The 24,800-nt window shown below is 40.8% G+C and overlaps 3 protein-coding genes across 4 annotated transcripts in view; 2 read left to right on the top strand and 1 right to left on the bottom strand.

Moving 5' to 3' along the window:
* The window catches only part of MGAT4A (alpha-1,3-mannosyl-glycoprotein 4-beta-N-acetylglucosaminyltransferase A), a 72,205-nt gene extending 65,782 nt beyond the window's left edge, over nucleotides 1–6,423 (top strand). Inside the window, exons 15-17 of one of the 2 annotated variants that reach the window (XM_063126283.1) lie at nucleotides 131–243; nucleotides 3,105–3,160; nucleotides 5,913–6,423. In XM_063126283.1, the coding sequence (XP_062982353.1) occupies nucleotides 131–243; nucleotides 3,105–3,160; nucleotides 5,913–6,048 (305 nt within the window). In that variant the 3' untranslated portion in view covers nucleotides 6,049–6,423. Of the gene's footprint in view, nucleotides 1–130; nucleotides 244–1,656; nucleotides 2,194–3,104; nucleotides 3,161–5,912 lie in introns of those variants that run through there. The other variant, XM_063126284.1, reaches the window with a different exon arrangement.
* A 723-nt stretch (nucleotides 6,424–7,146) lies between these two features.
* Nucleotides 7,147–18,395, bottom strand: UNC50 (unc-50 inner nuclear membrane RNA binding protein). The gene is made up of 6 exons (XM_063126286.1): nucleotides 18,231–18,395; nucleotides 13,216–13,499; nucleotides 10,921–11,041; nucleotides 9,776–9,915; nucleotides 9,594–9,695; nucleotides 7,147–7,507 (listed from the first exon to the last, which is right to left on the bottom strand). The coding sequence occupies exons 2-6, from the start codon at nucleotides 13,493–13,495 to the stop codon at nucleotides 7,371–7,373; spliced, it is 780 nt and encodes a 259-aa protein (XP_062982356.1). The 5' UTR covers nucleotides 13,496–13,499; nucleotides 18,231–18,395; the 3' UTR covers nucleotides 7,147–7,370.
* Nucleotides 18,396–19,583: 1,188 nt separating this feature from the next.
* On the top strand, nucleotides 19,584–22,778 carry LOC134398788 (cytochrome c oxidase assembly factor 5). Its single transcript, XM_063126296.1, has 3 exons — nucleotides 19,584–19,830; nucleotides 20,624–20,707; nucleotides 22,481–22,778. The coding sequence occupies exons 1-3, from the start codon at nucleotides 19,729–19,731 to the stop codon at nucleotides 22,520–22,522; spliced, it is 228 nt and encodes a 75-aa protein (XP_062982366.1). The 5' UTR covers nucleotides 19,584–19,728; the 3' UTR covers nucleotides 22,523–22,778.
* The last annotated feature ends 2,022 nt before the right edge of the window (nucleotides 22,779–24,800 follow it).

Here is a 24,800-nt window from a genome sequence, read left to right on the forward strand (position 1 = left end):
AATAGTGTGGAGCTACTGCAGGTGTGAGCCCCACCCTAAGTTGAGTAATTTGCATGAGAGGTGTCTATAAGTCTGATGGCTTTGGTTTGTTTAGCATGTTCCTGTTTAGAATGTATTTTGCTTTTTGAAGGCAAATTTGAGAACAGTATAGCTGAAGGAGCAGTTGATCCCAGTCTAAATCCAATTGCAGCTATCCGGCTTCTGGTAATTCAGAATTCGTCTGTCTGGGCAATTCTAAATGAGGTAAGAATTAAACAAAAATGCCTTGTATAGCAAGACCACAGGTCCTCCATGTATTTCAACTCTAAGCCCCTTTTTTCAGAAACATTTTTTTGATATGCTTATGGGTCTAATTATTATTATTATTATTATTATTATTATTACATTTATATCCCGCCTTTTTTCCTCCAAGGAACCCAAGGCAGCATACATAATCCTCCTCTCCATTTTATCCTCCCAACAACCCTGTGAGGTAGGTTGGGCTGAGAGTCTGTGACTGGCCCAAAGTCACCCAGTGGGTTTCCATGGCTGAGTGGAGACTAGAACCCAGATCTCCTGACTCCCAGTCCAACACTACATCACACTGGTGAACCTCTCCATGCTGGCATGTGTGCATGCACATAGTCAATCTGTGTTGCCATACACTGAGGCCATATGAATGCTGGAATCATATGCAGAACTCAGCAGATTGACTTTTTGCATGCTTCTTTGAGAGCACTTTCTAATGCTGTCTTACGTACCTTAGGATATTGGGTTGGATCCGAAGTTGCCCATCTATCCATAGAAGGACCCTAGATCTTGCCTCTGCCCCCTGAACCACCTTCTGTGCTATTCTATAGGGCCCTTAATCCTTGGATGCTGATTTGAAGGGGGCTGTAAGGGAAATCAGCACTAACTGCTTCCTCCCTCTCTCCGGTTGGAAGGCGCTAGGAGCATCCTTTCTGTGAACAGAGTTCTGTTCATGGGGCAGTATCCAATGGGGCCGCTGCACTCCCGCTAATTCTGTTGCACCAGTTGGACCGAACACTAGCACAATGAGGAGTTAGCAGTTCTAAAAGCAACCCTGGAAAGAAGCGGAAATGGAGTTTCCTTCTGCAAGCTCCACTGACTTGCCCCATTCTAGAAACCAGCATTTCCACTTGCTTAGGATCGCTTTGAGAAGCGCTAACTCCCTACTGCATTAGAGGTCAGTAGCTTGGGCATGAGCACAATAGGATAACTGCCCATGGAGTTATTGGATCCAATTCATTGCCACCTGCAATTCGAAAACATTTAAGAGCAATTGAATGTCTTTTGCAACTGTATCGTTCTGTATGAAAAATAAGTTTAGATTAACTGGGAAGTTGTGGCTAAGAGCTCACTAGAGCAAACGTATACATCATTATCATCATCATAGGTGCCCCTGTGATTCTACAATTGTTTCTTCTTTCTAACATTTAAAGGGCATTTTTGGTGTCAAAATAGACAATACAGTACATGTACTGTACATCCAGAAGCTGTGTTTGGTCTGTGCTGCCCAAGCACCTGTTAAAACTTGCAGAAAATATGGTTAAACCACACAGAAAAAAACACAAGGAACTATGTTTTGCTCTGATGTTTGGCCGTCTTAATAAACAAGTGCATATTTCTTAGCCACTTTTCAATTCTTTATTGCAGATTCATATTAAAAAGCTCCCCAATTAATCAGTCAAGAGGAAGAAAAAAAATCTTCATCTTTTAAATGCTTTTCTACGAAGTCCTCCAAACTTCAGAGTGAAGACAATGAGCATGCACCTTATTTCCAACTCTTATTTCTCACTGAAACTCTACCTCCTGTGGAATCTACTGTAGATGAGAAGATTAATGCAACAAGAAGGGTTTATTACAATCTAGAAACTGATACTCTGCTGGTATAATTTATCTAGATCCACGATTTTATCCATTTGAACGTGACTTTGCTGCCTAAGGATCAAGTAATCTCTTTAAACTATCCAGCAGTGATGGGATATGCTAGGTAAAAGTTGTACATATTCTTACATTCCTTGAAGATGAAAAAAATATATAATTGTTAAATACATTTTATGAAGGGGGTACTTTTTGGAGGTCCATTTATTTTGCTAATGCAAACCCTCTTTTATAGATTATCAGGGATATATATTCAAAAGCATTAGGGATATTTAATTTATTAAATGATTTGAAAAGTACATATTTTTATGCAGGTAATAACGATGCAGTTTTTTTAATGAATTAACTTACTTCTTGAGTTAAGTCTACATTTTGCTTTGATAATGAAGTAACCATATTTTGTAATATACTGCCATGGTTAGAACAGTTAAACTAAGTTTGCAAATGAAGCACTTTTGTACCATACCAAGGACACAGTCCACTGAAAAGTTCTCCTGCATAAAGCCCATTGAGTAGGGCTTGCACAGAACTTCCCGATGGCTGTGTCTTGACTAGGATATGTTGTTCAAAGGCGTAATACACATGACATGCAAGGACTTTGAAGAACATCACCCATAATGTTCGCAGTCCAAAACATGTTATCTTAGCATGTTGAGGAATTTTGTACTTCAGTATGGTGTGTGAAATCTGCAGTTGTTTGATTCATCTCCCATTAAAGGGAAATTTTGATAACAGGTTCCTTTTTAACCTTTGTAAAATCTTCAGAAATGCACCCAAGTTATTTATTTGGATAGAAAAGCATTCTAAGATTCCTTTCTTTTTTTCTTTGCTTTGCCTCCCCTTTTGTACGAACTCCATTCAGTCCTTTGGAATGACTACATTGACCATTTTATTAGGAATAATAATAGAAATAGATACACAATAACCTCAGCTGAGCTTTTTAAAACGTGACTGTGTCAGTCTTTAAATGTTGAAGTGATTTTTTTTCCTCCTTAAGAGGGCCCAGCTCCCGCTAAAAGCATTGCACTCCAACTGACTGAAGCGGGAGAGCTCATGTGATCCAAATGCTTGTTGTCTTTTGTACTTCAAGAAGAATGAGATGCTTGGTTAGTAGCCTTGAAGAGAGGCAATTCAAGCACTTTGTGCTTTGCAGCACAGTAAACATGCAATAGTAAACTAATAATAGTAACAAAATTAATTTTTTTCTTAACCAACCCCAGCCAAGAAATGAGAAGCTAAGCTTTTTACCTCACCTGCACATACGTGAGTCATGCAGGTAAACGAAGTTTACTTAAATGGTGGTAGTTTGTGTCAGGAGCTAATTCTTAGATACTTCTGTGTCTTGGATATAGGCTTTTGCCAAAAATTGTTGTTTTGTCTTGCCTTCTCTCAAGGGTCATAATATTTTGTACTATATTGATGCAATTAGGTGTCGGCCTACTTTGCTTTCTCTTTGAGTCTGTGGTGAGCCTGACTGTTTCTGAAGAAATAGTAACCACAATATCATAACAAATTTTAATCAAATTTCAAATAGGTTCAAGGTATTTCCACAATAGAGAGGTTTTTCTGCTTTTCTTTAGTTAGGTCTAGCCTATATTTATGGAATTCTTTGGCTGGGAGCATGCATATGCTTTTAAGAACTTGTGTAGTACAGTGGCTAAAGGCCTGATCTTCAAATATCACCTCTTCCATGAAATCCCCAGATGGACTTTCGGCAAGCCATCTTTTCTGACCTAGCCCTACATCTAAGATATGGGGATAATAATACAGGGTTGTTGTAAAGATTTATGAGATAATGCAAGACAGTTTTTGACCTCCAGACTGCTATATATATACTAAGTATTATAATTGTCATTAGAAAAGCTGTAAGCTGTCTACGACACCAAACATGTATCGAATTGAATTTTAGTATTCACAAACCAGCTAAGAAGTTGGATAGTTGCACACTTAGGATCAATTTTTCATGAGCACTGGGAATGACACGTATTTATTCAAAGTTAGAGTTGGATAAGAAAAATTCTGAGACCTGGTTGGAAAATGTTCAAAATAGCCACTTTGTATTTGTGTTCCATGTGGACTAATTATTCAAACACAGTACGTGAAAATGAACATATCTTTCCTTTGCTCTTAACAAGCTGCACAACTACACAATCAATTGGTGCATCTGTCCTGCTAACGCAGCAAATCACTGGGCTTTGAGTTCCTGACTGTAAGCTTGACATTGCTGTTCCCAACACTTTATTCCAATAGGTTTTATGGAAATTCATCAACATTTGGTGCTATGAATTAAAGGCTGGTCTAACCTTTAGCGATAAAGTATTATTGAGTTTATTGAGCTGTTCTCTTACCAAACTCTAGAGACCAACAGATCAGTCCCCTTTTTGAGTTCATGCTCTTTGGGAAAAGTGGCTTGTTTACTACTGCGCCTGGTTTTGTTTGCTAATTAATCAAAGGGTTATACAGAAATCAAAACTTACTTCTTCCAGTGCAATCCTCTGCATGTTTACTCAGACATTCCACCATATTTAGTGAGGTTTATTCCCTAATAAGTGTATTTAGGATTTCAGCATGTCTCTCTACACTGAGTCCTAGCATAAATTTTTGGCAACTTACAACACCCCCTTATGGAAATAAATTCCAACTTATAACCCACCTCATGTCACAAACACACAGATGCAGTGTGGGCACAGTGGCAGAACAACCACGAAAAGGTTGGATCCAGTTGTAGGCAGAAGTAGACTTCCCTACTCTGTCCTCCTCCCCTGGCAGCCCCTCCAACCCCCTGAAAATAGTACACAGAGGCTTGGAGGGAACCTTGTTGAATGGTGAACCATGAGGGGAGAGGGAATCCCCCCAAATCAAGTGGAGTTAGCTTTCATGGGTGGAGCCCTTCTGTCCATGGAAGGCAGATTGTAGGTCCAACTCAAAGCTTTTTGTATTGCTAATTGGAAATAAGGAAAATGTCCTGCAGCAAAGAAATGGCTAACAATTGTCTATATTGCCAGGTTTTTTTTTAAGGGGTAGGCAACCTGCCCCAGCAGCACTAGATCAAACTCTGGCGCAATCTTACATCAGGTAACAACATCAAACCCCAAATGGACTCGATGGCCTTATAGCCCCCTTCCAACTCTACTATTCTATGACTCTATGCTCCTATTGGACAGTTGTGTAAGGACAGCTGGATGTGCCAACCAGTGTAACAACATAAAATTTAAGTCTTACTCTAAACTTCCGTATTGGCCCTTGCCCCAGTAAAGAAAGGAGCCTATGCACTAGCCCTTGCTGCTTGTTGTAGCAACATTGTGGTTTTGGAAAATTACGCTGAATGCTTTCTATGAATATCTGAGGATATGCTAGAAACTATTAAGGATAACATTACACATGTTGGGTTTTATGTTGTAGTAATAGATCAGGAAAGGCCTAAGCTTTATAAAAAGAGTGAGATGTATAAAAGCTTTTATTTATATTTTATTTTCACAATTGATTCTAAGAATAAATACCTGAATAAAATTACTGCTTTTCAGCAGATATGTAGACAACCTTCACAAATAAAGTGAGCAGAACTTGAACGCAGCGGTACTGATTGGATAGTGCTTGTAGGGCTACTAGAAAACTAGATTCTGTTCGCAGGCGCGAGGCTTGATTTCATGGTATAAAACAATTTAAATAGAAAAGTGAAAATGATCTCTTCCAGTGATGGTACATTATTCAAATTATGTGTTAAGGTGTACCCTCACAGTTGAGTGCTTTGAGTGGTTAACTCTTACTGCAAATGTTGTTGAACTGTTCATTATTGACACTATTGAGCATGAATCTTAAAACGAAAGGATCAAGGTTTTTCTGAAAGTGATTAAACAAAGCAGTTTCAAATGTTTATTAATGAAAGGGTGTTTGGATCATCTTTGGTGCTAAAAGGTCCCCAATAAAAAGTAGGGGCTCCGGAACCACCTGCTTTTCTTCCTTCCTTCCCTCCCTCCCACCCACCCTGCAAAGAGCAACTATGACATCATGATTTTCTTGTGGGCCAGGTACGTCCCTTCTTTAGAACTACACTACAACACAATCAGCCTCACAGATTGTATCTCTCGCTTCCTGAAAGGTTTAAACAAGTGTGTGCTTTACTTGAATTATGATATTTGCCAAGGTTTGAACATGCCATTTTGAATGTTATAAGCCTTAATAATGGCTAAATAGAGTAAGAATGGCTCACAGGTCTGTTTTCTTTTTCTTAAGAAAAATAAATAAATTTTAGTAATTGAATATCTTGATCATCATTAATAAATGGCTTAATTTAGAGAGATGCCCCATTCCCTTCAGCCTGTCTGCTTTATAGGTGTGTTTGTTCTTGCTCTTGTATGATCTGCAACTTTGGTTCTACAACCAGCCTTTTTCTCGGACACTCCATGTTTCCATTTACAGTAGCTGCTGTTAAACTTCCTTTTAGAGCTAGATTTTTGACTTTGTTAATCTTGCTGCTATATTTGAAAACCTAACTGGGTCATGTTAACTGTGCCTTTCATCAATGTTCTATGTGCCACAGCTGCCCATGTAATATTTGAAATAAATATTTTAAAAAACAACTGCTCTCTGGAATCATTAAGTTAGCAAAAATATATACATAAAGTGGGAAGACCCGAAACCTGTCTTTATCTGTAAAATGCCACCTAGTACTTTAGTTTGCTATATACATCTTCAAACAATTACTGGTATTAGAACTGAATGAACATGCATTCTATTATGACGGCGACCTGCTGCTTAGGAAAGATCTTTGAACTGCCAGTATTATTGCTACTGACAGAATTGCCCAAAATACTTTAATTTATTGCATTTCTATACCGCCCAATAGTCGAATTTAGGCTCACCTAAGCCTTTTGCAGCTTGGGCTGGGTATCAGATTTGAAATTGTGAAGAGATGGCTTACAACTCAGAAGCGTACAGAAACACTCTCCACCAATCAGTTTTCTTTCTCTCCTGAGCCCTCATATTTAATATTTCGACATCCATTTTCAGTCCCCACGTATTTAGAAGGTGACAAACGCCGAAACGACAACTCTTCTTGATTCTTCTTAGCGTAGCCAATGCCCCAGCAGGAAACAAAGATTTCTATAGACGCACAGAAGTTGTTCACATGTAAAATGGACCACCCTCAGAACTGAAGCCATTCCAATTATCTTGAAACTAAACACTTCTTGTGAATGGCTTCAATAATGCTGCTGCAAGTAGCTCAGCATAGCTATGCTGTTCAAAGCCACAAACACTTGATTAAAAAAAAAACTTTATTAGGAGATGTACAACTCTTTCAATGAGGAAAGGACAGCAGAAGAATACAGAATTAGTATGCCCGCCATTGTATTTTAAAAACCAGGTATTTTGTACACACTGATCTACAGCGAAGAGCAAGTTATTTACAGTAATTTACAAGAGTATATTTCTCACCTATTTGTACAAGAGGCCAGATCAACCAATTTGTTGATAAAGAGTCCAGTTTATTTCACTCTGTATGTGTAGAAAATGCAAAGTGCTTTTGTGAAATTCCATCCCATCGCTAATGAAACCACGTAGAGCAGGATAAGAAGTGCAAATGGATATAGAAGAATGACAGTGTTCTTCAGGAACGGCAGTGCTGAGAGAGAGAAAGAAGTGGGAGCTTCAATACAATGCAAGGCAGCACATTCTTCCACTGAGGTCAACAACAGGAAACTGTGTGGGGATCCCCCATTTCTTAAGATCTGCTACCCTAAAAAAGCTGAAGGCTAAAGAGCCTCCAACAAAACCCACACTCCAAGAGCAATTGTTATTTCTAGTAAAATGCATACTTTCTTCACACAAAAGGAAGGTTTAAATGAACATATTGAGCTCCAAAGAGAAAGAGAGAGGGCTCAAGAGTAAAGGCTAATTAAGTAGAACAGCACTGGTTGTTATCCGGGGGGGATCACATAGCTGGTTCTGTGTACAGAGGAGCAGACTGCCCACTCCCGACACAATCCGCTGCTTCAAAGAAGTGCAAATGGATATAGAGTTGGAAGACCTAAAGATGGTAATGCAGGCGCTGGTAACCTCGAGGCTCGACTTCTGCAATGCGCTCTACATAGGGCTACCTTCGTGCCTAGTCCGGAAACTTCAACTAGTTCAAAATATGGCAGCCAGGTTGGTCTCCAGTACACCTAGGGGTGGCCACATTACACCAGTTTTAAAAACTATTCTCTGCCTGCCAATTAGTTTCCGGGCAAAGTATAAAGTGTTGGTTATCACCTTTAAAGCCCTACATGGTTTGGGTCCAGGCTACCTGCGGGATCGCCTCCTCCCGTACAATCCACACCGCACACTCAGGTCCTCTGGGAAGAATTTACTCCAGCCAACAAAAACAAGGCTGACAACTATTACCCAGAGGACCTTTTCTTCTGCTGCTCCCAGTTTGTGGAATGGCTTGCAGGGAGAGATTCGTCAACTTAACAGTCTTCCAGAATTTAAGAAAGCCATAAAGACTGATCTCTTCCGGCCGGCCTACCCAGCTGAATTTTAAGATGCCTTTTTTAATGGTGTGCTGCTTTTAATGATGCACTGGTTTTAAACGTTTGAATTAGTTGTATGTGTTTTATAGTGTTTTTATTTGTGTTGTTCTCTGCCTCGATCCAGAGGGAGAGGCGGGTAACAAATAAATTATTATTATTATTATTATTATTATTATTATTAAATCCTACTATGTGAGCCTAACCCATACTTACTTATACTGTCAACTTGATATTCTAATAGCAATTTAATTATGAGAGTGCGGATCTGTATGTAGCCAAAAATGGCACAAAAGAGAGGTAACTCAGAGGTTTGGGGGAACCCCAAGGTTTACAGAAGAAAAAAAATCTTTAGGAAAACACACACACTTAAGTGGGAATGCCAAAATAATGCCATGCTCAATGGCCAAGTAATGCTGACTGTTGGGGGATGGAATAGGACTGTGTTGGGTAGTTGGTGGACTACAACTCCCATCAGTCCCAGCCAGGATAGCTAATAGAGAGGGGTACGGGAGTTGCAGTCCAACAATATCTGGAGGGCCACATGTTCCTCATCCCTGGAATAAGAGTAACCTGGAAAAAGGGCATGACTGGCGGGCACCCTCAACAGCAGCATTCTACATTGCAACATCATGTTGCAGGTCTCACTTGTTAAAGTTCATGTGCAGTGTTCACACCAAAAGCATGTATAGTTTTAGATCAAAATATCCATTTTGATATTTTGTTTGCTCCAAGTCCCAGCTACAGCTAGCGCAATGCCTTCAGAAATGGTGGTAAAGTAATCTTGGAATGTGAGTTAAAACCATTACATGCTATTTATACAGAGCATTTCATAAGAACATAACAAGAGCCATGCTGGATCAGACCAAGGGTCCATCTAGCCCAGTATTCTGTTCATACAGTGGCCAGCCAGTTGTCAACCAGGGACTCACAAGCAGGACACGGTGCAACAGCACCCTCCCATCCATGTTCCCCAGCAAGTGGTGATGGAGAACATATAGGCTTACTGTCTCTGATATTGGATTTCAAGTGATGAGTACCTACCTACCTTGTACAGCTGCAGTTAAGACTCTCTCTCTCTCTTTTACACACACACACACACACACACACACACACACTACATCCTTTCCACCCAAGTCTCCTTATAATTGAAAATGCTCCATAAAGAAAAGAAGAAAGGACTTTTGAGACATTACTTACCATTGTATCCTAGAAATGTCACATAGACGTAATAACTAATTGCAATCAACCAGAAGGTATTCCCAACGAAATAGCCAACAAATGAATCCAACAGAATTATATCTGGAAGAGACAATTATAGTGTTGATATACAACATGGAAACAAAAATGCTTTAAGTAAGCAAAGGGAAGGTTTTACTTACAGTGAATGAAGATCAGCTGGATGAAATGCAAGATGACAAGAAGTGGATAGAAAGCATTCAAATGCACATCAAAGGCATATCCCCACTCCACATCAAAGTCTCTGCTCTTGTGCTTTATCAAGTACTTATTGGAGATGAACCTTTTTTTGAAAGGGAAAATTCAAAACCAATTCATTAAAAATATATATATAACAAGAGTGCCAAGCTTGACCGTTTTAACATCAGATTGCAATTACACACATGGAAAAAGCTGGCCTTTACTTTTTACCATTTGTCATGTTTTGTAGTACCCATAAAGCCAAATGCTTTTGGCCCAGAGATCCACAATAAATAAAAAGAATCACTGAAAATGCATGAAGTTTTTTTATTTCCTACAAACGGGCTAATAGAAATACAAACGTATACTTCGGTAGGAAGATTGCTTGTTTCCAGCCTCCCCTCCAGAATCAGGGTATGCAAGGAAAGGTTTCTTTCTTTCCCATTGTATCGACTTCAATATGCCCTGTTCTAACCAAAAAAAAACCCCCACTGCACACATTTTTTCTAGTCATCCTGTACTCCAGCCTTCCCAAACAGGTGCCCTCTGGACGCTTTGGACTTCAACACCATCAGCCCCAGCCAGCACAGCCAATGGCCAGGAACGCTGGCAGTCTTAGTCCAAACTATCTTGAGGGCACCACGTTGTAGAAGGCTGCTGTAGTCATCGGCACTTGCATTTTGTCTTTAATGCACAAATCTCTCTCTCTCTATTAGACTAAAATGCTGACTAATATGGCAGCAAACAGACTGTTACCAGTAGTTTTTCCACCTTTGTGGCTACCTTAGAAGCTAATTCTGATATTTGAGTTGGTAGCTGTGAAAACACCACCACCTAACATTTATATAGTATATTTCAAGTGTTGTAGCGTTTTAGCCAAACTTTAAAACTGATGTCTTTTGCCAGTACAGCATTATTTATTTAGCCCTCAAGATTGTAAAGATATTTATTTTAAAATAAACCCACTCATTTCAGTGGGGCTCATTCTAACAATACATTCTTAGGGCTGAAGTCTTTCTTTTCTAATAATTATTATCATACAGTATATTGTGAGATTCAAATGTTAAACACACACACTTCAATCCGTACTCAGATTAAAGGGACTTACCACATTAAAGTTGCAATTAGGAGACCAACTCCTACACAGTCTATAAACACAACCCAAAGCAGAAGCGTAATCATTTCAAAAAATCCAAAGCCCAACACAAAGCCAAATCCTATCGTGGATACTAAAGGAGGAAAACAAACAGCAGAAACACATGATTAATTCTTGGCATGCAAAATGCTAAACCTTCAAATAATACCCACAGGCCCAGAATTTCCTTCACTTAGATCAGCCTTCCCCAACCTGTGCCCTCCAGATGTGGACTACAACTTCCATTATCCCCAGCTAGCCTAGAACTAAATTGGAAAAGTCTGACTTAAATCATATTATTCAAAGAGCCTTCATCAAACATTAGTCACTGTCTAAATTACAGTATATGCAGTTATCCCCTAAAAATTATCCTGCTTGGAGAGGCCCATCTTTTCAACCAAATGTTTCTTACTCCTTTGCTGACAGATGAAAAATTATGGCTCTTATACTTGGTACATCTCAGTAACATCTTCCTAGCTAAACATTTATAAACTTGTAAAACTCTTCTTTAGAGATGTAGTTAATAACCTTTTTAATTCACCAGTTAGTCCAGCCCTGTAAATAAGCTCAGTTGCTTGCCTGCCTATCTATCTCACAGTCTGGCTATTCCCAGACTGTGGTGTAGCCTGCCGGAGTAGACTCGTCAGCTTAACAATCTTTTAGCATTCAAGAAAGCTATCAAGACTGATCTCTTCCGGCAGGCCTATCCAGTAGAATTTTAGGATACTTTTAGTATGCTTTTAGGATGTTTTTTAAACAGTGTATACTATGTTTTTAATCAGTATTTTATGTATTTTATGCTTGCTGTTGTCCAGTCGGAGAGGCAGGTAAGAAAATAATAATAATAATAATAATTATTATTATTATTATTATTATTATTATTATTATTTATCTAACCTGCTGCAGGCTGGCAGAAGAGAGATGGCCAGCTGCTTTGCTATGGCAGGCACAGAGGAGGGGAGCTTCCCTCCTCTAGTTGTTTAGTTTCTATGCTGGGTACAGAGGAGGACTGGAGTGCTTCACCACTTCTCCACCAATCCCTCTCAGCCACCTGGAATTCCTGGTCACCTATGGCTACCAAGCTAGTGCTTAAATGCAAGGCTGAGTTAGTCCACATATAGTCAGGAACTGAATATGTGAATACTTGCATATAATCTTAATGAATTTATAGGAACAGTACTTGCATCTTTCAATTCTTTAGTGTTGTACTCTTGAAGGAACACAGCGTAAAATATATTGTTGAGGAATCATTTATTACTATAATCTGGAGGAGATTAAAAGCTTTGGTCAGGCATGGCTTGGGCTAACTGGATCATATTCTCTACATTAATAAATAAAGCAAGAAATGGAAAATTGTATGGCCATTGGTGAATCTTTGCATAGGGTGTGAGTGATGGTAAAAAAAGAGAGAGTCAAATTCTCATTTTTTAAAAGTGCCAGTCACTTCTTGTTGAAAGGTGCAAAAATAAAGAAACCCATAAAGTTCTCAAATCACAAGATTCCTGTTTCATAATTTTGCAAGGATACTTGAGTTTTTAGTACTTGGAGCCTGTAATTCTTTGCAGCTTGCCAGAGATCATATACTGAAACTAAATGCAATGATATAAACAAGTGGCAGCCAGAATTCGAGAGAATGGGCCAATTCACATGACACAACAGCCCACTGTAGGTTAATTTACCCTTGAGGAGCTGTGGTGCATGCCGGCCACCATTATGAATATGCAATCCCTAACCAGAGGTTGCTGCGGGTTGTCAGGTTGTATGAAGCCAGTCAGGAGGGAAGGGTTATTTTAAGGTTAAACAACTCTTTCATAACCTAAAACATTGTGGATTATGTGAGGCTTGCTTAACCCTCAAATAGCCCCTGCTAGCCAGGTTCACTTGACATGACAAGCCATGGCAACTCTTGATTGGGGGCTGCTTTTTTATAATGGTGGCCAGCTGGCATTGCAGTTCCTTGAGAATAAACTAACCCACAATGGGCTGCCGTGTTGTGGGAACCAGGTCAACGTTTACCAGTGTGAAAATCACTTGCACTGAAATCTTTAGGTTTCTCACAAATCATGGTTTTGACAGGCAAGGCGCAAGAGGGAATATGTACTGCATTTATGATTTCATTACATCAGGATCATAGGCTTGAGTTTTAGCTAAAAGCAACTAAGAACTATTGCTTGATGTTTTTTTCTGGTGCAAGCCCAGCCCCAAGGATAACTGTTGCGCCTACATTGTTGGCATCTAAGGTATTCAAGAATGTTCTCAGGTACTCACCACACAGCCAGATACTCAACAACACAAGGAAGGCAGGGTCATCTCTTGCCCACTGGTCTTTTGTTTGTTTCCTATACTGAAAGTTTCTGTACACCTTCTGCGGCGAAGTGAATAGATACAGCATCTGCCATACAGCAAATTCAAAGTCCATGTGCTGAAAGTGAAGGAGTCTCCTCAAATATTTATACCGCTTTGCTCCTGCTGTGTGCCTTGCCGCTTCCATAGAGTTTATAGATCCATTGCCCTGATCTCGGGAATTAACTGATGTAGTCGGCAACATCTTGCTAAAGGAAAAGAAAACAGGATATTTTTTTTAAAATAAAGTTAAGTCATAGCTTTGAGACAACAGGTGTAAGTGACCACATGTAGGCTGCAGTCCTGAACACTTACTAGGAAGTAAGCCCCAAATAACACAGTGGGTTTTACTTATGAGTAAAGATAAATAGGATCCTGCTATTAAGCATGTAATACTTTAATAAGTGAATCTTTACCAGTTGTGAAACAAAACCAGTCAGGAAAGAGTTCAAGTGGAGATCTTACAGCCTAGTCTTAGACATGCTTACATGTTATTATTATTATTATTATTATTATTATTATTATTATTTATTTATATAGCACCATCGATGTACATGGTGCTGCACAGACCACACAGTAAATAGCAAGACCCTGCCGCATAGGCTTACAATCTAATAAAGTTGTAGTAAACAATAAGGAGGGAAAGAGAATGCAAACAGGCACAGGGAAGTGTAAACAGGCACCGGGTAGGGTGAAGCTAACAGTATAGAGTCAGAACAAACTCAAAGTTTAAAAGCTATAGGGAAAAGAAAAGTTTTTAGCTGAGTTTTAAAAGCAGTGATTGAGTTGGTAGTTCTCAAGTGTTCTGGAAGAGCGTTCCAGGCATGAGGGGCAGCAGAGGAAAAAGGACGAAGCCGAGTAAGGGAAGTGGAGGTCTTTGGGCAGGCGAGAAGCATGGCATCAGAGGAGCGAAGAGCACGAGCGGGGCAATAGTGTGAGATGAGAGAGGAGAGATAGGCAGGAGCTAGACCGTGAGAAGCTTTGAAGGTCAACAGGAGAAGTTTATATTGGATTCTGGAGTGAATTGGAAGCCAATGAAGAGATTTCAGAAGCGGAGTGACATGGTCAGAGCGGCGGGCCAGGAAGATGATCTTAGCGGCAGAGTGGTGGACAGAGACCAGCGGACTGATGTGAGATGAGGGGAGGCCAGAGAGAAGGAGGTTGCAGTAGTCCAACCGAGAGATAACCAGTGCGTGAACGAGAGTCTTGGCAGAAGAGACAGACAAAAATGGTCGAATCCTGGCAATATTATACAGGAAGAAACGACAAGATTTAGCTACTGCCTCGATATGAGGAATAAAGGAGAGCGAGGAATCAAATATAAAGCCGAGCATGTTTAAAATTCCACACCCTTGTCACCTGACTTAACACTGGACTGCAAGCCCAGATTTTGTAATTCAAATTCATGATTTGTTACCAGCTCCACAAATTTAGAGGGGGTCACTTCCAACTTTTTGTAGGATCACTTCTGAGTATCTTAGTGACACTTAGCAAATGCACTCTCCCTTGCTTTTTAAATTTATTTTAATCTAAAAGCCTGTATCTCACTTATTTCCTTAACAGGGAACTCAAGGTGGTAAACAAACAAAATCAGCAATGTTTAAAATAATCTTAAAATCTAAAAACCTCTTTCAAAGCTGGATCATATAGATGCTGCTCCCTTCTCTAGTCTCAGAGGGCACTATGAGTACATGACTTAGCACTCAGTAATGGCACGCATGACTCGGCTCCACTATTTTCAAGCTACAATTGGCCCACAGCTCTTTGAGAATAGGGGAGATGGAAACTAGGTATGCATGGTGGTATGGCGGTGGGAGAGGAAAGATTTTGGGGGGCCTTGATCTACCATTAAACTTCAAAAGAAGAAAAGAGGACAGGGAGCAGGGGGAGGAGGAGGAGAACCAAGCAGAAGCAGAGAAGATTGGAGCAGGTAAGCAGAGGAGGGATGGGCAATTGTCCCCAAGCTATTTGGAAAACTACTATAGAACTTACTTGCAACTAAGGCTGCAATAATAAGACTTCCTTAAATAACTATTATTAGTATCAGTTGGATATCTAAGTAGATGGGGTTAAGACAGGGGTGTCAGCATGCCTAGGATTCCAGGCTGTGTTACTTTCAATTCACTCTGTCCTGTTACCATTGTCAAGAGCTTGTAGTGACAGCCCTGTGCCTAGTTATACACATTCATGCATCAGTGGTGCAACCAATATTTGTCTTTCATATTACCCAAGATAAAATAGGGCTTGTTTTAAATATGTTGATTATTTTGTTCAATTTTAAACTCAAAGGCTGTATAGCGCTAAAAGCTCTGTCTTTACATGCAGTGAGAGCTATATGGAATGGAAACTGGTGCTACTTTAGCTCTTCTGTTAAAAGTATTTAATATTCATTTCATTTATACCTTAACTTGCCACCAAAAAATGGTGCTCAATCAAAAACAATGATCCAAGCATTTTCCCTAAAGAAACTGTTGTGAAAACAATAAAACAAATACATTAAAACACCAAGAAGGGTCAATATATCTCCTTGCTTTCAACAATTTGGTCACAAGCAAGTTTCCTAAAGACTATACTACAGATTACTGGTGGGTATATTCATAAGTTTTAACATGTGCTTCCATTTATTTCAAAATATGTGCAAAATACCTAACCTCATAGATTCAGCAATCTATGTGGATTTTAATAGTTTGTGGTTCACCCTTACTCCAATTTGGCATGCATGGGGGTATCCATTTTATACTAATAATAATTCAAGTGAGGGAGGGTTATCTTGAGATATAAGTATAGCTACCCAGTTAGCTTCAGGATGGTGAGAATTTGAATCCTTCTCCTAGGCCAAAGTCTATCCATTATTGTAGACTAGTTCAAACCATAAAACTCAGTTAAATATCATTAACCGTATGCAGCACTCCTGACTACGCCCCTCACTTTTACCTTGGAAAGAAACTGTGTTTTGGCTTTTATAAAGACACGGTTCTCAGAGGTGGCCAAACCTGTATCTACAATATAGCACCTCACAGCTGTTAAAATGCTCCTCCATTCAAAACTACACTGACACCTAGGTCCAGGTCAGATGAAATAACAAATAAAGCCATGGACCTTGGGTCTGTGTGCTCCACCTCACCTTCGAACCTAAGAAGAGGAGATTTATGCTTCCAGTACTGCCCAGGTATGAGTTTATCTTCTCACCGAGAACTGGGCCTAAGTAAGGATCAGATCCTGCATCATTTACATCATGAAGCACCTCTAAAAGATCCCTAAATTCATCAGATAAAAGCTTTTGAGTTTTAAAAAGCTGAAAAAACCAAAGAATAAACTGACGAACAAGAACCCCTTGTATATCTTTCCCAAATACCCTTTTCTGAGGCCTCTCAGGAGAGAAGTCCAACCTTAAAGCATGGGATGCTGTAGAATCACACTGTAACGTTGCAGTGAATGACAGTACCTGGTAAAAAGTTCCAATTGTATATGCAACAACAACAAAACCAAATAAGGAACAACTGAGCTGCTATCTTTCCCATTGACTTCTAAAACAAGATTCTCAATCAGCCAGTGAGGGGTGGGGATCATGAACGCATATGACAGACATGAGTACGAACAGAAGGAAATAACAACAGTCAATCAAGAGAACTGGAAAGATAAAGAGCAGCGACTGAACATTTGCAAAGGCGGTTTCCCTGTGGATAGGAAAGATGTACAATAGAAATGTGTTAAAACAACACTACAGTCTGTGCTTTACCAGAATGCTATATATAGCCAGCTACATGGATGTGGGATGGAGGGATGAACAAAAAAAGGCAGCCCACTTACAAGGAAAGAAACAAGGAGCTCTACAATTGCACTTTTAACAAAGTCAGACCAAAACAGGCACAGCCTCAGCACTTCAGTCAGCTGTCTGTCCCATGGAGTTTGTGCCCAGAATTTCAGCCAGTCACAAGACAAGCTCCAAAATCACCCTTCAACTCCCATCAGTCCCAGCCCGCCCAGCCAACAGTCAGGAATGCTGGGAGTTGTGGTCCTAAACGTCTTGAGGGCCCAAGGGTGGAGAAGGTAGGACTAAGCGCATGATGTGCCAACAGTGCGATATGGCTACAAGAAAGGCAAATGCTATTTTGGGCTGCATTAATAGAAGTATAGCTTCCAAATCACGTGAGGTACTGGTTCCTCTCTATTCGGCCGTGGTTAGGCCTCATCTAGAGTATTGCGTCCAGTTCTGGGCTCCACAATTCAAGAAGGACGCAGACAAGCTGGAGCGTGTTCAGAGGAGGGCAACCAAGGATGATCAGGGGTCTGGAAACAAAGCCCTATGAAGAGAGACTGAAAGAACTGGCCATGTTTAGCCTGGAGAAGAGAAGATTGAGGGGAGACATGATAGCAGTCTTCAAATACTTAAAAGGTTGTCACACAGAGGAGGGCCAGGATCTCTTCTCAATCCTCCCAGAGTGTAGGACACGGGCTCAAGTTAAAGGAAGCCAGATTCCAGCTGGACATCAGGAAAAACTTCCTGACTGTTAGAGCAGTACGACAATGGAATCAGTTACCTAGGGAGGTTGTGGGCTCTTCTCCCACACTCGAGGCCTTCAAGGGGCAGCTGGACAACCATCTGTCAGGGATGCTTTAGGGTGGATTCCTGCATTGAGCAGGGGGTTGGACTCGATGGCCTTGTAGACCCCTTCCAACTCTGCTATTCTATGATTCTATGAGAAGTATGTCACAAGGCAACATAAGCCGCCCCCTTCGTAAGGCTGGCTTGACGAGAGGAGCGAAGCTGAGAGCAGCTGCTCAGGCAACGGCACAGGGAAGCCCGTCGGTGTCTTCCGAGGGTGAAGAAAAAGCAGGGGGGAGGGGCGGCAGTCGTGAGCGCGCGCCTGTTAAAGACACGAGCGGGGACCGGCCGCTCCCGGGACCTCCACGCTCTAGAACCCGCACAGAGAACTCACCGAACGTTCCACCCGCTTTCGCGTCACTGCGGCGACCCGCCCCCGCCTCTTTCTTTGCTGCGCCGGGTGGGGGGATTGAAAGAGGCCCGCCCACCCCGCTCAAAGGGTCTCTTCTTTTCGCCTCCGACCCCGCCGTTGCCAACTCACAACAGCTGAGCTGCTGTTTTCCCCCGTAACTTCCGGCAAGAACGCGGCAAAGCGCAGGCGCGAGCGCCGCGGTGCATGGCGGGTAGCTTCCAGGCGTGAGATGGTGACGGTTCGCTGTTTCGTAAAGTGTACAGAGCTTTTAAAAGTTTAGAGGGGAACCGTAGCTTGACTTGTGGGTTTCACTAATTTCCCTTTTTCCTCATGTGGCGGAAGTTAAAGCTGCCTTGTAACGTAGCTGTGATTGGGCAGCAGCAAAAACCAAAAAAACAAACCGAAGCGTGTCACTGCAAAGTATGAGTTCCTGCTCTTTCAAACTCGATTCTTATTTCGGGTGAAAATTTATGTTGAGTCTGTGAAATCTGCACGGAACTCAGTGGAGTATGAGGCTCATGCATGGAACTGCGTGCTCTATTTGTCTTGAGGCAGGTCTGAGGAGGCAATGGAAGCTGATTGACCGAGGGGCCGTTTTGTATGGGGGTTTTAAAAAATGAAAATCCGTGCTACCTTGCAAGGCTCTAATCAGCAACTCTCCGCACAGCCCCGCCCATCCTGTATGTGGGATACGGGGACTACATTGCAGGATCGTTGACTGCTGTTATCTCAGCCTGGCCCCAAACCCGCTACGAGCCTGTGGTATACTATTTTCCAAGCCTCAGCCCGATCTACAATATTTGTCTAATTCTGTACCATTTCTCTATTTAACTATCCAAAGGACCCTGAACGGGGGGTCTAACTACTGGACTGCATCGCAGGGTTGTTGTAAATCACTCTTGTAAATCTCAGCCTCCACAACTTCCAATAGCCAAAGTCAATGCCACTACAGGGCTGTCATATAAGCTACAGACCCTTCCCAACTGCAATAGGGACTTGCTGACCTGAATTTGTAGCTGCACTGCAGGTCTATTTATTTAACTATCAAAAGACTAAAAAATAATACTTTTTCACGCAAAATAAGAAACGGATAAAGCTGGAAAGAACAGGTACTCCTCTTTGCTACTGCCTTTTGTTTGCGGGGTGCACACGCTGCTGCCAAATAGCAGCTACGTTTAAATCTTGGGATTTCTCCGTTGGTTTCTACAGGCAGCTAAGTCTTCACTTCCGCCACGGAGGGTCCATTAAAAATGGCTTTTCGACTAGGAGCCAGGAAATGACATATCCGGACAGTGCGGGAGTTCTCTATACCCTTTTTCTAGCTCTGTGGGAGCTTGATCAGGTGATTGGTTGACCGGGATGGTGGCCTCCTGGGCTGGGAGGCCAGAGTCGGTTGCTGCTGCCGCCGCCGCTGCTGCCATCGCTGAGCTGATTAATCGCGGGAGAGTGAAAGGAGAGCAGGGGCTGCGGGGTAGCCGTGATGCCCAAGTACTACGAAGACAAAGAGACGGACGGGCGCGCGTGCGCGGGGCTGCGCGAGGACTTGATAGACTGCTTGATCACCTGTGATTGTTTTGCCAAGGTAGTGAAGGGGGACACTCGAGGCGTCGCTTAGGCAACGCCGGGGGGGGGGAGAGGGCTTTGCTTGTGAGGAGGGCGGCCTCCTCCTCCTCCTCCCCCCGCGTTACTACGGTTAATGGGGGGGGGGTGCTTCCCGCACAAGTCCGTGGGTAGTCTTGCCGCCGCTTCTTTATTCATGTATTAAAATGAAACTCTTTTCTCAACTGCTCAAGAAAGGTCAAATATCCCGTGTGCAGAACAACAGTACTGAAGTAGGGTTAATGTTCTGGTGCATGTAACATGGGCAGGATCTACACTACTGCTTTAAAACACTTTATAACAGTATTGACAGCTATTGGAGCTCAGAACACACTCCATATATAGTTTTCAAACTGTTTTCAAAGTGTTTTATCCTGCTTGGTGTGGATCTGGTATGGTATCATGGTGTGTTCCTTATTTTGGAGCCCTTTGGGTGGCAACTCTGTCGGTGTAGAATTGATTTCTGAGAACCATGCATAGGGTGGTTATTATATTTATTATTATTATTATTGTTGTTGTTGTTGTTGTTGTTGTTATTATATTTAGTTGTATCCCACCTTTTGCCCAAGGTGGCCTTACAAAATTTTAAATATTTACATTTTAAAACCTATGAAAAGAAAAATACTATTGTTTTTACATACTATAAACTGCCTTAGAAAGTTTTACTTTGAAAGGCAGTTTTAAATAAATAAATTAAAATTTCTGTGCTGAATGTGCTTGTTGAGTGTCTGTTTTCTGTGCCTTTTGGGTGCTTACTCTTTTATCTTTTGTGACAGGAAGGAAAAACGCCCAGACTGTGCTTGAAAGAAGGACATTGTAAAGCTTTAGCATATACATTTTTTGAATGCAAAAGATCAATGGTGAGTTGGTAGATTCTACAGCAAATTATTCTCCCTTTTTTAAAAGTGCCATTTTTATAAGACCAATGTGAGTGTATTGCGGATAAGTTGGCCCTTCTGATTGCTTTATTTTATGTACAGATTTCATTTCTTTCCCATAAAGCAGCAGAAGATACAGCTATATATCACCTGGGGAAAGTTTGCTGTGACAGCTTAAGTAAACATCTTGTTAAAATGTACAGAGTTTTGTTGAGGGAAAGGTCACCATGTTGTAAAATGAATAGAAGGTGCATGTATGAGTAATAACTTTTACCTGTATTTTCAGTCAATAATATTAAACCAAGAACTTTGAGACAGGAAATACTGTGGTATTTAATTACTTTCCTGAACTCTGGAAATGAAGTCTTTATATAGGAGAAAATAAGGGAGCGTACGTAAACCCTATTCCAATGGTATCCTTAAGCCGATGCTTTCCCATTATCTCAATATCTGAATTGGAAACAGATGCCAAGATTTGGGAGCCTCTTTACTTTGTAACATATAAATCATTGACTCCCAGTCTTGGAACTGCAGTGTTGACCACACTTAGAATACTGTGTACAGTTCTGGTCGCCACACTTTAAAAAAAAGATATTGTAGAGATGAAAAAAGTGAAGAAAAGGGCAACTGAAATTATCAAGGGACTGGAACATCTCCCCTAACAGTACATAGTTAACAGCACATAGTTAAACTGTGGAATTCTCTACTACAAGATGTAGTGATGGCCACCAATTTGGATGGCTTTAAAAGGGGAGTTGGATAAATTCCTGGAGGAAAAGGCTATCAAAGGCTATTAGTCTTGATGGCTATGTGTTACCTCCAGTATCCAAGGCAGAAAGCCTATATACACCAGTTGCTGGGCAACATGGCTGGATCAGACCAAGGGTCCATCTATTCCAACATTCTATTCACACAGTGGTCAAGCAGCTCTCGATCAGGGACCCACAAGCAAGACATGGTGCAACAGTACCCTCCCACCCATGTTCCCCTTCAACTGGTATATATAGGCTTATTCCAATCTCTCAGTGCAACTCAGGACTCTAAAAACAAAGAAGATCCCTGAAAGCTCAAGTATGCCCACTACTGTTATGTGGGACTTCCAAAACTGCAACAGAATGCCACAGCCGTGATGAATATAGGGAGGCAAGAACATATAAAACAAATTATGCTGCAGTTGCATTTGTTTACTTGGAAGCTTCTAGGATCAATTTAAGGTGCTTACTTTTAAAGTGTTACTGGCCTGGACCAAAATATTTCAGATATTACCTCTCCATATATGAACATCCATGATGGTTAAAATATTTTGATCAGCCTTTTATGTAAGGTAAAGTCATCAAGAACTAGGAGAAGGGGCCTTTTACTGCGATTGGCCCAATTGCAACGACATCCCTGTTCATGTCAAATCTAATTCTTCCGTTTTAGGCTTCTGCTGAATTTGGTAGCATTGGAGGCTAATTTGATGGGTGGCTGATGTAAATCACTGGATTTGTTGCTTTTGTGGTATATTGGCCAACTTTATTTCATTTTTATGTAAACCATCTTAAATTTATGAAAGAAGGTTTATGAATATTTTAAATGGACAGCTATCTGTTTAGGATTCCTTCAAAAATAATCTCAATAACATCTTAAGTGTTATAAACTTTTCTTTATTGTATTTTCTCTTGTGTGTGTGTTTTATGTTACCAATAATAGAAGACTGGTAGTTGTAGTATTGGAATGTTATAACTCTAATTTAAATTTGTTTCTTCTTAAAAGTTGGATTGCAGAGCGAGATTCAGAGGAAAAAAGGGATACTGAAGCTCTCTGTTAAGAAACAGCAAGCATGGGCAATCCTGCATGTGTTGTTACCTCAAGATTAAAGAACCAGAATGAAGAGATTACATTCTGTGTTTCCCCCAAGCCCTTCTTCACTCTTGTGGATGAAAACTATTTGTCTTTTAAGTGCTGAATGACTAATATTGCTGACTCCTAGATGTACAAAAATGAAAATCAAGTCTGGAAATTCGTGGTGATGATATATTTTCCAAATAAATATATCTCCATAAGTACTCCACCTGAACTGCTTCATCTTTGGAGTTACTTCCTCTAGAAATTGAAAGATTGAATAGGTCTTATCTCTCCCAACTCACACAGTACTGGACTTTCTAATTTGCTTACAATTATTCTCAGTGATACAGAAGTAGTTAAACAGTTTATTCGCATGAGGGAGAGATGCTCCAGTCCTGGAAAGAACATCCAAGTGTGGAATCAGCACAGTCACAATGTTCATCCAGGCCTTGTTGAACTAGCTGTGCATGTGTTTGATGTAGAACAGTATGTATACACCCATTCAGACCCACTAATTGCTGTGTGCACTTAGAGCTGGATCAGGATCATTTTCTGCAAATACAGTAGTTTCAATAGATGGTTAATGCTCAATAATAAAGTGGTAAAATTGTATTCTATGGCATTCTTTACCTATCACATCATTTTATTAATACATAGTTATTTTATGTATAAGATTAACTTATATTTATCAAATTCATCCCTTGAGCTAAGTCAGTAAGACAGCAATCCTATGGTCCTAGGGACCATAGGATTCTTCAGGTTCCCCTGTAGGGCATTTGGAGAAATACTTATAAAACACCATAACTGAACATTGTAACTAGCTTTGGCAACTTAGACAACTGAGGAGGCGAATCTCCTCAACAATCTTCAGCACTGGGATTCTTTAAAGCCTGAAGGGTATTTGCTGCAAGTGACAGTGCCATTTAGTGTTCCCCGCCTCGATCCAGAGGGAGAGGCGGGTAATAAATGCATTATTATTATTATTATTATTATTATTATTATTATTATCATCATCATCCATGAAACATTGGCAAGCATGCAGAATAACGTACAGGTTCCTCTATAACCCAAGGGTTCCATTGCAGTGTGCCCTGCCACCAAGGAAAAGAAGGGAGAAAAGAAAAAAGGGTCTGCTGTCTTTGCTCTCTGGTAAACTTGCAGGGCGGGGGGACAGAGCAGTGATAAGTCGGCTGGGGGTGGTGGGGTCGGGGAACCAGCATGGATGGCATAGAGAGAAACCACACACACCCCTGTAAAATAGGTTTATGTTGGCACTGAAAACTGGGTTCAAAGGAGTTGTTCTGTGAGTTGAGGCTCAGACCCATCTATGCCTTGCACTAAGCCTTTTGGGCAGGTTACTTGTCCTTTGTGACTAGCCATGCTTTGCATGGCAGCCATTTTGTGGTGGTGCCCAGCACAAATGTGCGCATTGGCCCAAAAAGGTTTCTTACCCTTGCACTAGTATAAAGAGACTAAAATAAAATGGTGGAACGGTAGAATTGGTATCCCAACAGGAATTCTTGTTGCTTTTTCTGTACTTTATAAGTAGAAACTGGTGATTTGAGGTTATCCTCATTTCCACTTGGGTTAATTTATAAGGATAGAGATAGTAGTTTTATTATAGCTTGTATGCTCCTAAGCTATTCATTAGCATACTCTTTCAATTGCTAAGTACCTGTTTTCTCCAGAGAGATCCCTTTCTAATTTGATTTCATAGATTTCTGATTAAAATATCCATAACTGCACATTTACCTAAGATACAGTTCTATGAAATACGATGGCCTTAAATCCAGCATACCGTTAGTGGAAGAAATTGCCTATAAATCCAGCTGGCATTTAAGCTGATATGTCGCCAGATCCAGAGCATGTTTATTCAGAAGCAAGCCATACTGCAATAAGAATTCTTTCCAAGTAAGTGCACCAGAATTGTAGCCAGTCTCAAAGCAAGCCACAAATAAACTACAAGCTTTATACAAATTTATGGTGCGACCACACTTAGAATACTGTGCACAGTTCTGGCCACCACACCTAAAAAAAGAGGATATTATAGAGCTGGAAAAAGTACAGAAAGGGGCAACTAAAATGAAGGGACTGGAGCATTTCTCCTATGAGGGAAGTTTACAAGAGCTGGCATTGTTTAGCTTGGAAAGAAGGAGGCTAAGGGAAGACGTGATAGAGGTGTACAAAATCATGCATGTTGTGGAGAATATGGATAGGGGGACATGTTTCCCCCTCAAAATACTAGAAC

Source organism: Elgaria multicarinata, chromosome 5 (genome assembly GCF_023053635.1).
Source record: "Elgaria multicarinata webbii isolate HBS135686 ecotype San Diego chromosome 5, rElgMul1.1.pri, whole genome shotgun sequence".
Classification (NCBI taxonomy): Eukaryota; Metazoa; Chordata; class Lepidosauria; order Squamata; family Anguidae; genus Elgaria; species Elgaria multicarinata.

Bases quoted from the DNA above. Each gene is read 5' to 3' on its own strand.
- LOC134398788 (XM_063126296.1), top strand. From the start codon at position 19,729: ATGCCCAAGTACTACGAAGACAAAGAGACGGACGGGCGCGCGTGCGCG. The intron at 19,831-20,623 runs GTAGTGAAGGGG...CTTTTGTGACAG, and splicing joins CCTGTGATTGTTTTGCCAAG to GAAGGAAAAACGCCCAGACT. The intron at 20,708-22,480 runs GTGAGTTGGTAG...TCTTCTTAAAAG, and splicing joins TTGAATGCAAAAGATCAATG to TTGGATTGCAGAGCGAGATT.
- UNC50 (XM_063126286.1), bottom strand. From the start codon at position 13,495: ATGTTGCCGACTACATCAGTTAATTCCCGAGATCAGGGCAATGGATCT. The intron at 11,042-13,215 runs GTGAGTACCTGA...TTCCTCCTTTAG, and splicing joins GTTGAGTATCTGGCTGTGTG to TATCCACGATAGGATTTGGC. The intron at 9,696-9,775 runs GTAAGTAAAACC...TGTCTCTTCCAG, and splicing joins CCAGCTGATCTTCATTCACT to ATATAATTCTGTTGGATTCA.